We start from the raw sequence: 14,227 nt of genomic DNA, 5'->3' as shown, positions 1-14,227 counted from the left end.
GGGGCCAGTACACAGCCTTGCCTCAACCCATTGTTTATAGGAATTTCCCTTGTAAGCCCGCCAGAAGTATCTTTGATTACACGTGCCCAGTTATGGCTATGCAGTTCTTGAATTACCAACAAGAGATCAGCAGGCACCTCATACTGCCTCAATGCTTCCCACAGACAATCCCTATCCACCAAGTCAAAGGCTGCACGAAAGTCCACGAAGCAGCAAAACCATTTGCCCTGCTGCTCCATTTGATTCCTCGCCACCGCCCACAGTGCAAAACAGTGATCAATAGTTGAGTGCCCCTCCTTAAAGCCACCCTGCTCAATTGGAACTATTGACCGCTGCTCTACCCATTCCTTCAACTTGCCCAGGATTATTTTCGAAAACACCTTAACCCCAATATCTAATAGGTTAATTAACCTATAGTTCTTGGGGTCCTTTTTTCCCCCTTTTTTGTGCAAGGGTCTAATTATGGCACCTTTCCAGGTCTTGGGAAATTTACCTGATACCAGAATTGCCACAAACATATGGGAAAAGAAACCTGCCCACCAGTCCATCTGAGTTTTAATTAAAATAGCAGGGAGGTTGTCTGGGCCGGCTGCACGTGATAAGTTCAATTTTTTGATGGTATCCTTTACTTTCTCTACAGAGAAGTCTGGTATTAAACCTTCTACTCCCCTTATCCAGGTTGATCGATTATTCTCGATTTCCGGGGTCCTTTTGGCATTGTAAAGGTTGCTTAAGTAGTTTCCCCATGCTGCCTCCTCCACAACACTGCTCATAGTAGCCGGTGTTCTACCTGCAGCCTCCTGTATCAGCCTCCAAAACCCTTTTATATTTTTATTTTCAATTGTCTGTAAGAGGTTTGCCCAACATTCTTCTTTGAATATCCCTTTCTGTCTCTTTATTAGGGAACTACACTCTTTTTTCAACCCGCACAACCATTCCACTTTCCCAGGGTCATAATTGGTCCTCCGACGTCGCTCTAGTTTCCGTATCACGCTTTTTTTGCTTTGACATTCCAGATTAAACCACTTTGACTTACATTTGATGGTTTTGGTATTTACCTTGCCCTGTTTCTTCTCTTTCAGGTACACCCTTATACACTGCACCGCCTGTGCTATTACAGCCTCGTACCATGCTACCTGCTTCCCTTCAATCCTTTCCTTCGATAAGTTTTGTTGGAAACAAGCTAATTTCTCAACATACTCATCCGTCAGTTTTGTGGTCATACGCTTAGGATATTCCACATTTTGAGGAAGCACCCTTTCACATTTACCTGATGACTCGCCTACAATTTCACAGAATAACGCATTGTGATCGCTGTCCCTGCGCTTAATTACATGGAATTTTTTTACCAATGCATAGTTCCATGCCAGGGTAAAAATATAGTCTATTGGACATTGTTGATTTCCCACTATAAAGGTCTGGGAGGCTGGCCGATCTGTATCCTTCCTGCCATTTAAACATATTAAGCCCTTTGAACACAGGAACATCCCAAGGGCTTCATCCTGTCTGGTGGCTAGACACATTGGAAAAACTGCTGGTCCAATACTATAGGCACTCATCATATCTTCAAACCAATGATCTAGCTTTTTAAAATTTAATTTATGGTTAAAATAGCCCATTAGCACCAGAGTATTCCTCCCATATTTTTCTGTCAGATCATTTATCTCTTTTTTAAAGAGGCTTCATTCTCCCTCATATTCTTTTTGAGACCCCCATTGAATATATACATTTATGATGATGAGATGGACGTCCTTGCCTTCGATACCTTTGTAACATACATTACAAACCAACAGCCATTTGCATAATGAACTGATTAATTTTGTCTCTTTTACGAACTTGGTTGAAGAAATCCCCCTGATGGGCGTCCAAATTTTGTATTTTTCTTGGCTGGTTTATACACATGAACAAACCCTTCTACTACCTGAGTGTTGCCGCATAGCCAAGTCTCCTGTAAGCAAATGACATCAACACACTTTGCGAGCTGGTTTAAACTATCCGCCTTTGATGTTCCGCCCAGCCCGTTTATGTTCCATGAAATCAATTTCAGGCTATGCGGCAACTCAGTAACCTAGTCGATGTCACTGAGGCATCCTGACTCATTCAAACCCCATGAACAGATACTACTGCCCCAATCCCTACATTCCTCTTCCCTACCGGGTTTGGAGTTTTCTACAGCTATGGTGATGTTGGCCGTCTCACCCCACCCCCCAGTTGACCACCTCACCTGCCTTATCCCCAGACCCGCGTGAAATCTCAGGAAGCCTCCCTTTCGCTGTTTCCCTGCATCTACTTCTTCTGAAATAATCCTTATCCCCTCTTTTAGGATTTCTTTCTCTGCATTCTGGATTACCGCTTTAACAAGTCTAGAGTAAACTTGCACCTTTGTGTACTCTACGCCATTATTATCACAGCAGAACCCTATCTGTTACAGATCCTTTGACCCAATTTCTTTTAGGGATGGGCATTTTGCGAATGAAAATAAGAGATGGGAACGATTCAGCGGGCCTAACTTTTTGTTTTTTCCCTCCGGTTACCTGTTCATTGTGTTTAAAGTAAATCCACATTTTATTACTATTGCTTTTGTCTGGGGTTTCTAGATCACTGCCACCTCTTCCCATCTGTGTATTCGTCTGCTCTACTACCTCCGGCATCTACACTTCTTATTTGTGTCTTCCCTCCATGCTTGTTACAAGATTTTTTTAGCGAGGGGTTATACATGTTTAACGGTGGTTCTTTTTTCCTATCCCTTTCAACTTCAGTGACCGCGCCTGCAAAGTCTAGTTGTCGCCCAATTACCCTTTTTTCCTCTCATCTGATTTTTCCGCTGGGCATTTTCTTTTAGGTTTGTCCTGGACTGCATTTCTTTGCTCTTCTCTTTTTTTTGGGCCTTCAACTTGCCCTGGACATGAGAGGGTCTTTTACGTGGGTACCTTATGGTCTGATGTCTCAAGAACTCTCCCCGCCTCTTTACCAACATAGGCCACCGAGAGATGTAGACATTACTCTTAGAACCACCCTCCACTGCTGGCTCTACTTTCTCTTCCTTTTGCTCGTCTAACCCTGGAGCTTGTACAGTTCTTACCATTGTAGGCATCAATCCCCTTATCCCCTGCAGTTCTTCTATAATTTTTTTAAACTGTAGTTCGTGATTATTTAACAGAGTATTATTTAATACCGAAACCTCCAGCAAGTCTTGCAGCATTTTTGGGAGCATTAGCATAATGTCCAACATCGAGGGTGAAGATGAAGTTTTAATGTCCATACCCAATGTACCATTCCGTAGTATTTAATTTAAGGAGTCCAAAGGTTTCGGGCTTTGGAACCCGGCTTGATCCAGGCATTTGTCCAACATAGATCTTGCCGAAGAATTTAACAGGTTGGAACAGTCCCCCACATCACTGGGCCCCAAACCTGCCAAGCCTACATCCACTGCTCTTGGTGAAGGGAAAATGCGTGGGGAGGATGAGAGTCTTGGTTCCAAAAGCGGTATCCTTTGGCTTAAATCATTTTGTGAAAAGGAGGTATCCATAATCTCCACGAAATCCCCTGCTTCTGCCTCTGCTTCAGCCCATGGCATCTCATTGTTGGTCTCAAGGTTTTGGACTATGGTTTGAGCTTGACTATTACCTGGGGTTAGTGTTTTTCTAAAGTGCTTCCCCACAAAGTCCTTTATCGATTTAGACACCAAGCCTCCATCTTTCTCACTACTTGTTAGTGTATTCTCAGTAATGGCGCACTTCAGAATTCCGCCCTTCCCGCTGATCAGCTCGACTCACCACCGCATCACTGTTTCACGCTGGCTCCTTAGCTTCCTCAGGCTCTGTGCTCCGTGCTCCGGCGCCTGCTCTGACGCTCTACGATCTGCGTCCACGCTCTCACGTCAGCTCGCTCACAGGGAGGTCCCTCACGCTGGTGATTAATGATCGTAATCCTTGGAAGAGTTGTCTGTTCCCACATTTTTGGAAGCTCCTCTATAAAAGGAGCGACGAAAGGAGCCTCTGGGTTGAGTAGACTGCAATGCTCCCATTGATTTGGCAGTCTCTTTATCTTTCTTCCTTTATTCTAAGGCAGTGTCTACTGCGGGTCCGAATAGTTGCTTCTGATTAAAGGGTTGAGTAAGAATGGTGGTTTGTACTTCCGGCTTAAAGCCGGAAATGCGTAGCCATGCGTGGCGTCTAAGCAATACGCTTGTGTTGACTACCCTAGAGGCGGTGTCCGCTGCGTCTAATGCACATTTGATGGAGGCATTTGATATTAGTTTACCCTCTTGGATGAGGTCATTGGCCTCTGATTTGTATTGATCAGGCAGGTGTTGCAAAAGGTCCTCTAGTTGATCATAATGAGCCCTATCATAGCGAGCCAATAGGGCTTGTGTATTAGCAATACGCCAGTGGTTAGCAGCTTGTGCGGCAACCCTTTTGCCGGAAGCCTCCAAGAGTTTAGACTCTTTGTCTGGGGGGAGGCGTGTCTCCGGTTGTTTGGGAGTTCACCCGTTTTCTGGCATTTGATACGACTAGTGAGTCTAAGGGGAGTTGCGCCTTGATGTACGCAGGATCTTGTGGCGCCGGTCTGTATTTTTTTTTCAATCCGGGGGTTGAGAACCCTGGCCCTAACAGGGTCTTTAAAAACCTCAGTGGCGTGCTTTATCACTCCCTTAATCATGGGTAGAATGTGAACTGTCTTTTGCGACTGTTCAAAGGTTTCGAGGAGAAAATCTTCCTCAGGTGTGTCGGTGTGCATGGGGACGCCATGAAACAGTGCCGCTCTGTTTATAAGCTGACCAAACCCTAAATGGTCATCAGGAGGGGAGGGTTTTGAGGGGTATGGAGAGGGGTCAGGCATATCAGGCATAGGGTAAATCCAGTCATCTACTGGTGCTGTGTCCGGGAGTGTAAAGGGATCAGTAGGATCAGTGGGATCATTAAAGAAATCTGGGTCTCCCCCTCCCCCTAAATCATCATCATCCTGTGGAGGTGGTGTGTGAAGGAGATGGTAGAGGTGAAGGCGGTGGGGGTGGGGGGAGGGGATAGGAGGTAATGTAGTAGAGGAAGGACGTATGGGTGAAGTGGCACAGTCCTTTGGAGGAGCTGGAGGAGGTGTGGTGTCCAGCTTCCTTTTCTTGTAGGGCACCGCTGTGACATGTCCAGTTTTCGGATTTATGTAAATCCGTTTTTGCTTTGGGTCTGGCCGATAAAGTTCCTCAGTGTCCGAAGGCGGCTTTAACGCCGACTTTTTTGGTTCCGATCTTGATTTTGTGAGATCGACGTGTTCTTTATGGACTTGTTTTGGCACCGAGGATGTTTTGGGTGCCGAAGAACTTTTCGGTTCCGGTGGATTTTTCGGTGCCGAAGGACCTTTCGGTGCAGACGAGCCTTTCGGTGCCGGTGGAGACCTCGGTGCCGAAGAACGTTTCGGAGCCGATGGAGATTTCGGTCTCGGAACCTGCTTCGGTGCCGAAGGTATTATAGGCACAATAATATGAGGTTTGCTCGAGCCCGAGCCACCTGCAGGCTTACTTTTCTTTGGAGCCGGGCCCGAGAGCGGGGCTTCTGAAGAGGATTTTGGATCGCGACTGGGCCCAGCTGGCAGTCTTGACCAATGTCTTTTTTAGTGGGGTTGGGGTAGGGGAGCTGGTACTCGCAGGCTGCCCGGATCAGAATAGTCTGCCTCGGACACGATCTGGAGGTCTTCGGAGTCGTCGTCAGGGACATCCTGTGTAAAGAGGTCTTCTAGTTCCGGAACCGGCTTGGCCATGATATGGCGTCGAGCTCTTCGGTCCCGGATAGTTTTCTTCGAACGGAATGCGGCGCAGGCTGGACAGCTGGATTCGTTGTGGTCTGGTGAGAGGCACAAATTACAGACCTCGTGGTGATCACTATGAGGAAACTTTGCTCCACATTGGGGGCATTTTTTAAAGGGTGTCCTTTCCATCAGCCGCGTCCGGATCCGGTCCGATGTGGATTTCGACGTGGAGTTTTAAATTTTGAGAGTTGTTTTGATTGCTGGAAGTTTTCTGCTGGAGCGGAAAAAAGTTCATCCGAACCCAATGGCAGAAAAAAAACAATCTGAGGATGGAGTGGATGCCCATGCGCACTGTTGTCCAGAGGAGGAGTCACCTATCTCGTGACCAAAGACTTCTTCCGAAGACAACAACAACCTGCAATCATCCGAGCCCAACACTAGATGGCGATCTTATCCTTAGTGTGTGATCTGCAGCTCATATGCCTCGAACATGTGTGTTTTGCTTTTTGGTAGCATATTTGGATGCATTTGACTATCCACCTGGCAATTCCAGCTTTGGAGATGGGGTTGCCTTTATGAGGTGGAGAGAAAGCTACAAACAGTTTTGTCTTTCTAAAGGCTTTAGTCCTGTCTAAGTAATAAAGTAAAGCTCTTTTGACGTCGAGCGTGTGAAGTGTTGTTTCTACTACCGAATCAGGGTTCTGGAAAAACACTGGTAACTGTACTGATTAGGATGGAAAGCAGAGATTACATTGGTAAGGAATTTTGGATTTGTCCTAAGAACCACTTTGTTACGATATATTTGTAAGAATGGTTATTGTATGGTTAGAGCCTGGATCTCACTTACTCTCCTGAGAGGTGATTGCGACAAGGAAAGCTACTTTCCATGTAAGGAATTGTAATTCCCATTTGTATAAAGGCTCAGATGGGGGACACATGAGTCTAGTAAGAACAATGTTTAGGTTAAACACGAGAGGGTTGCAGTCTGGGTGGAATTCTCCTTTTAAGGCCTCCATAAAGGCTTTGATAGAAGGTACTCTAAACAATGACAAATGTTGTCTGTTTTGTAGGTAGGCAGCAAGGGCAGCCAGATGTAATCTTATAGATGAGTATGCCAGATTGCATCTTTGTAGATGTAGCAAATAGCAAATGATGTTTTGAATTGAAGCATCTAATGGGTCAATTTTGTTATTGCAGTAAATGACGAATCTTTTCCATCTAGCTGCATAGCAAGCTCTAGTGGTAGGTCGTCTGGCTTCTTTAATAATGTTCATAAAGTCGAGTGGGAGGTTGAGGTAACCGAACTCTAGGATTTCAGGAGCCAGATCGCTAGATTCAGTTGTGCTGGATCTGGGTGCCTTATCTGTCCATGGTTCTGCGGGAGTAGCTTTGGGGAGAGACGTAGTTGTTGATGTGGAACTACTGAGAGTTTGAGTAGTGTTGTGAACCATGGTTGCCGTGCCCATGTGGGAGCAACTAGGATCTTGAGAGATTGTTTGAGCTTGCGTACTACAAGCGGAATGAGCGGGCGTGGCGAAAAAGCGTGCACAAATGACCAGTTCATCCATATCGCATTGCCCTTGGACAACGGGTGTGGGAACCTGGCAGCGAAGGTTGGGCATTTTGCGTGTGTGGCGATCTAGGTCTGGTTGGCCCCACATTTGGGAAAAGGGTTGAAGAACTTGCGGATGAAGTTCCCATTCGTGTATGTGTCGAGTCTGACGACTTAACAGATCTGCAATCGGATTGTTCACTCCTGGCAGATGTTCCGCCAGAAGATACATGTTTTGTGGAATGGCCCATCTCCATATGCTTTGCGCTAGTTGAGACAATTGCAAAGAGTGTTCCTCATTGTTTCTGTATGTAATAAATTGCTGTCATATTGTCTGTGCGGACTAGGACAGTTTTGCTGAAGAGATGTGTTTGGATTGACTTTAACGCTAGAAATATTGCCAGTAATTCTAGTTGATTGATATGGAGCGCTTGTTGGGTGGTCCACCTGCCCTGAATTGTGTGGTTTAGGAGATAGGCTCCCCAGCCGGTGAGTGATGAGTTTGCTGTTCGCAGTATCTGTGGAACTGGCTCTAGGAACGTCCGCCCTCTGGGAAAATTGTTTGTTCCACCACTGCAGAGAGCGATGTGTGCGGATGTCCAACAACACCAGATCTGTAAGTTGACCTTGAGCCTGATTCCACTGACGTGCTAAGCATTCCTGTAAATTGTGCATCTGAAGTCTTGCGTGAGGTACAATGAAAATGCAAGAGGCCATCATCCCTATGAGCTGCATAAACACTTGTGCTGGAAGTGTGTGTTGGGGGTTGAAACTTGGTGATGGTTTGCACACTGGATATCCTGGCTGGATTTGGGTATGCTAGGGCTTTGGAAATGTCTATTGTGGCTCCTAGATATTGATGTAGGTAGGAGGGCTGAAGGTGCGACTTGGTATAGTTTACTGTAAACCCCAAGTTGTGTAGCAGCTGAATGGTTTGAGAAGTGTGGTAAACACACTGGTTGTATGACTTGGCTTTTATCAGCCAGTCGTCCAGGTATGGAAATACATGGATTTGCTGCCTTCGCAAGTGCGCTACTACCGCAAGGCACTTTGTTAACTGTGGTCACCCCGACTGGGAGAACTTTGAACTGATAGTGTTGACCGGCCACTGTGAACTGTAGGTATTTCCTGTGAGCAGGGTGTACGGGAATATGGAAGTAGGCGTCCTTGAGATCTAGTGTGGTAAGGAAGTCGCCTTGTTGAAGCAGTGGAAGGACCTGTTGAAGAGTGATCATGTGAAAATGATTTGATTGTATGGAGAGATTGAGAGGTCTGAGGTCCAGTATTGGCCATAGAGTACCATCCTTTTTGGGGGATTAGGAAATACAGGGAGTATACTCCTACTCCTTCATGCTGTATGGGGACTGGTTCTATGGCATGCTTTTGAAGCAATGAGAGAACTTCCGGTTTGAGGAGTGTTAGATGTTCTGTGTCCATCAGACGCTGCTTGGGTGGTATGTTGGGGGGGGGGGGGGGGGGGGGGGGGGAGTTGCAGTAAGTTCCAGGCAGTAACCATACTGGATAATTTGTCTTACCCACTTTATGTAGTGATGGAATTCCAGACAGGTAGGAACTGTGAAAGTCTCCCTCCGACCGGAGTGGGATGGTCTGGAGAGAGTGGAGGAAAGTCACAGTTTATTAGTGGGAGAGGCGTGAGTGTTATTACCTCAGCCTCTTCCTTTGTTATTTCCCCTGAACCCGCCTCTAAAATATCCCTTGTTGGGGGATGTTTGTGTGTTTGTGTGGTGTTTTTATAGGAGGAAGGAGCAGTGTCTGTACTGAAGTTTTTAGATGCTCCTCTATAGAAGGAGCGTCACAGGGAACCTCGTGTGGATGGAGACTGTAATGCTCCCATGGATTTAGCAGTCTGTGTCCTTTTTAATTTTTTCTAAAGCTGTATCTACAGCTGGACCAAAAAGTTGTTCCTGATTGAGGATAGTTGTTTGTACCTCCTGTTTGAAACCAGAAATGCGCAGCCAGGCATGTCTTCTTAGTAACACTAGTGTTGATGAATCTAGACGCGGTGTCTGCTGCATCAACGGCACACTTAATTGATGCATGTTATTAATTTGCCCTCCTGAATCAAGTCATTGGCTTTGGCCTTCAGGCAAATGCTGTTTTAGGGATACAAGCTCATCGTAATGAGCCCTATCATACCTGGCAAGTAATGTCTGCGCATTGGCTATCCTCCAGTGATTAGCTGCCTGGGCAGCAACTCGCTTGCCCGAAGTGTCTAATAATTTAGATTCTTTGTCGGGAGGTGGAGCATCACCGGAGGTCTGAGAGTTGGCACGCTTTCTGGCGTTGGTCACTACTAGAGAATCTAAGGGAAGTTGACCTTTGATGTAGGTGGGATCATTTGGGGCGGGTTTATATTTTTTATTAAATTCTAGGATTCAGAATTCTAGCCCTTACAGGGTCTTTGAATATCTCTGGGGCATGTTTAATGACTCCTTTTAACATGGGTAAAGTTTGTACTCTTTTGTGACTGTGCAAAAGTGTCTATTAGAAAGTCTTCCTCTGTGGGGTCCGAATGCATTTGAACACCATGGTACTGGGCAGCCCTATCAATGAGCTGCCTAACGCCAATATTGTCATCTGGGGGAAGATGGCTCTGTTGGGTATGCATCGGGATCAGGAAGTTCTGGAGGATCTACTGGGTGATCATAGTCATCCCATGGGTCCTGGTGTACGTCTGTCATCATCAGGGTCCGTGAAAGAGTCATTGTTCTGTCCCTCACCACCTAAATCATCCTGTGGTGGTGAGTATGGAGGAAGCATGGGTGAGTATGGAGGAAGTATGGGAGACTTTGGAGGAGAGAAAGGCTTAGTAGGAAGAACAGGAGAAGAGGGTCTTAAAGGTGAAGTGGCACAGTCCCTTTTCTTTATAGGCACAGCAGGGATGTGTGGGGTGTCTAACTTCCCCTTCTTGTGTGGAACGTTAACATGGCCTGTTTTGTTTCGGATCGATGGGATCTGGTCGAAAAAGTTCTTCCCCTTCGGTAATCCCTTTGGGTGCCGTTTTTTTGGTTCCGAGGGGAGTTTAGATTTCTGCTCTGGAGCCTTTGAAGGGTTTTTTGGATCCTTCGGCGTGGAGTCGGAAATCTTTTTCGGTTCCGAATGTTTTGGATCCGAGGCCTTTTCCTCCGGTGCCGATGGCTTTTTTGCGGGAGTAGGATGAGCTTCTGGCTTCGATGCCGACAGTGTCTGTGGGGCACCAATATAATATGCAGCTTGCTCGGTCCCGAGCCGCTGAAAGGCTTTTCCTTGGTCTTCAGAGCAGAGCCCGAGGGCGGGGCTTCTGAAGCTTTGTCGCGACTGGGGCCTGCAGGCAAAGACTTGACCGGTGCCTTCTTTCTCCGGGAGGGTCGGGGCAGGGGCACTTGTACTCACTCGTTTACCTGGAGTGATGTGGTCGTCGGAGTCCTCTGCCTCCGAAACATCGGGGCCCTTCATCGAAGAGGTCTTCGGGCACCGGTGCAGCCTGTTGCGCCATAACGTGTTGTCAGGCCCGGCGATCACAGATAGTCTTCTTGAAGCGGAAGGAGGCGCAGGCTTGGCAATTTTTCACCTCGTGCTCAGGCGAGAGACAGAGGTTGCAGACCTTGTGTTGGTCGCTGTGTGGGAATTTAGCTCCACACTGGGGGCCTTTTTTCAATGGAGTCCTTTCCATTAGCCGTAGGACCGAATGGAGTCGATGGGCCCAGCCGCCCGCGTCGACGACCGGAATAGAGTATTGAGTAGCGCGTCGAAAGTACGCGATCGAAAACAATACAGTAGAGTTTGAGATGGTTTGTGCGTCGAAAAGGTTTGGATAACACGGTACCGAACCAGAGCGCTGAAGTTACATCCGAACCAGATGGCAGGAAAAAACAATATGAGGATGGAGTCTATGCCCATGCGCACTATCGTCCAAGGGAGGAGTCACCTATCTCGTGACTACAAAAGACTTCTTCCAAGACAACAAGGTGCAAGCATCCAAGCCCAACACCAGATGGCGATCTATGCACAGTGTGTGAATTCTGCAGCTCATATGCCTCTAACACAGTCTTCCAGAGGAAGCGCAGAGATTACTTTCCCAACCTCTGCTTTTTCCTTTCTTCCGCTCTCATGCCCTACATCATTCCCGTTATTTAGATGCCGTAAATCCTTTGACATTTTCCTAGATATCAGAGTCTTTCCTCCAACAGGAGGGATACTTCTCAAAAAGGGAAGAGATATCGCACGTGAAAATTGCACTTGATAGACTGATGTTAAAGACTGAGTCCTGATGATAAAGCAACGTTTTTCCTAACAGAATTCGGTTAAAAATAGAGGTGTGAAACTTTGTTTTGAGATCCTACTCACAGGAGCCATAAAAACTGTCTCTATGAGGTAACTGCCAGTGCAGTGCATCATGGGTAGTGGAGCTTCTGGACTCTTTCAATGAAGGCCTTTTATTCTTCCTTTTTATACACTTTCCTTGACCCTCAGATGCTGCAATGCAGGTTGGAAACCTCAGTGTTTACTTCCAGATTTCCAGAAAACCTAGGCAATTAGAGGGTGTTGATTATTATAAGGACAGATCAACACCATGTGTTTACACACTTTCAGAAGCAGAGTCTAGCTCTGCTGAAATGGAGTACACCTAAAGAGCACCCTGCCTATGATCAAATATGGCTACCAGGTGATGGTTATAGCTTATAATTTAAGGCTACAGGCCTTTTTCATATGTACATGTAGTGGGAAGGACAACACGACCCATCCCATGTAGAATCTAACAGTAATGCATTATTGTAGTTCTTGCTTGAACTTGATGGTGAAGTATGTCGAGTTGCTTATGTGAGAACAGGTGAAAATGTGACAAGATGAAGAATGACAGAGTGCGAAACTACACAGGACGGTGGTTTCCCTGAAAGTTGTCAAGTGATGCTGGTGAATGGGGGTTATGGGGATGGAGGAAATTGCTACCCCTGGTCAAAAAGTTTCTCTCCAACATTACTGAACCCCATTCTTTTTTCCTCCCATGTATTATGGTGGCAGTGGCCTTCCAACTGGGCGAACTGTGGCTCAAGCAATCTACCTTGCACCAACAAACTATATGAATTTTGAGCCGCCTAACCTATACCTCCCACTGGAAAAGGCCATGACAGGTGAGAGAAAGATGCATCTTCTTTCTATAGCATGAAGATTATACACTATGAACAATTATTAAAATTATAAAGCTGATCTTCTAAAGTTTTTTTTTAAGCAGGAAAATACATTTAAGCAAAATCAGTATTGTATTTCCACAAGTAATTGGGGGGGTGACTTACAGCCATATCAAAGACGCATCGAGCATCAGATAAAGCATGAAAGTATGCTTGTGGTTCTTTACAGGTACTTGAAACATGAAACCTGGAAAAAAAGTAAGATAGATTTAGAAAGCAACATTCATTAAATGCACAAAGGACAAGGACGTAATCAGTACAATTCCGATTGTATGACATAACGCAAAACTACTTCCTAGCTCTTCATCATGGATATTCTCTTTCATACCCCCATCATAAAAAAAGGTAGAGGCTTTCTTTTTTTAATCTAGCTCAAAGCAGCTTTAGCGTCTGACAGGACTCCTTTTAAAACTTGACATCAGCACAGAGCAAGGCTTTGGGTCTACCTCTTTGATAATCCTAAATACAGACATTCTATTATCAGCAGTTAGTCTGCATACAAAGCAGTTTCGTTGTTCGTAAGTAACAGAAAATATTACTGCGCACGTGTCAAATACAATAGGAAGGGGCTTTGTAAGGTGCAACTCAGACAATTAGAATTGGAATAGGTATTCCATCATGAATTTCCTGTCAAATACAACAGGATTGTGTTTTATACTGAGAAATCAGCAACAACCATCACAGTAAGGGGCTTTTTATTGTTTAACACGGAGATCTGGCATACATCCTTAGTTCCTGAGGGGCTAGAGAGGTCTGGTTTTCATTGCGTACACTTGTCATTTTAAATTTAGATGTCTGGAAATTAAAGTTATTTTTATTTAAACAAAATTAAAAAGAAATGTATTTACTACTGGTTAGTGAGTTCTTTATGGTATTCAGCAGTTCTACTCCACATCACCTCCTTAGGTAAGGCTTAGACTGATGTCCAAGGCACCCAAAGTGTCAAGTGCTAATGGTGCGCATTCGTTGCTAGTCTGGGAGCAATAATAAGGTGGTCCAATGGCATTGGCTTCACCATCAGATGATTGGGCAGTAAGCACTTTGTTACAGCCAAGCCTACTGTCATTGCTAATGAATTTTCTTCAATTTGTGGCTCTTACATTGGATACCTGTATTTAATGGCACAATGCCATCTTCAAGGTTGCCCAAAATCCAGAGAAACACATTTGAAACTGTGAATAACTGTCAGATGTCAGGGCAAGATCTTAATCTAATTTAAGACCATCCAAATCCCCTCAAGTTCCCTAAAGGTCAATGAACATTTCCACCGCTACCTTAACTGTGCCTCTACATTATTATTTTGGCACAACAAGATTCAGAGATGTATTCACAAATCCAGAAAGTACTAAAATTGGGGGTATAGGGAATACAGTATCATTCATTTGTCCTTACAATAGACCATAAGATATTGCAGTAGCAGAAACAGAATAAATGCCCTTTTCATGGCAGTACCTGTCCCTCTACATAGCCATATACTTCGTGGGGACACAGAATGGTCCCCAACTCGTTATAACACCCCAAATGTCATCCGTGCAGCACAATGTGCAATTCTTTGCTGATCTCCTCACACCACAACGGTGGCCACACAAAAATGAGTCACAGTGAGCTAATGAGGTAACCCAAATTGTCAGGATCCGCAGCTCACACAATAGCAGACAAGACAACAAGCTCCCTCATTTAATCAGATGTGTTTTTGTTCAGAATGACTCCCGATGAACATTAACAAAAATATTTTTTTTTTTTA

The 14,227-nt window shown here is 45.4% G+C and overlaps 1 protein-coding gene across 2 annotated transcripts in view; it reads right to left on the bottom strand.

Moving 5' to 3' along the window:
• Nucleotides 1–14,227, bottom strand: part of AZIN1 (antizyme inhibitor 1) — a 565,763-nt gene that overhangs the window by 306,143 nt on the left and 245,393 nt on the right. For both annotated transcript variants that reach the window (XM_085605134.1, XM_085605135.1), the window contains exon 7: nucleotides 12,589–12,670. In XM_085605134.1, coding sequence (XP_085461260.1) covers nucleotides 12,589–12,670 — 82 coding nt within the window. The remainder of the gene's footprint in view (nucleotides 1–12,588; nucleotides 12,671–14,227) is intronic.

Source organism: Triturus cristatus, chromosome 5_1 (assembly GCF_964204655.1).
Source record: "Triturus cristatus chromosome 5_1, aTriCri1.1, whole genome shotgun sequence".
NCBI classification, from domain to species: Eukaryota; Metazoa; Chordata; class Amphibia; order Caudata; family Salamandridae; genus Triturus; species Triturus cristatus.
Note: the sequence above shows the minus strand (reverse complement) of the source record. Positions and strands in the feature narration are given on the sequence as shown.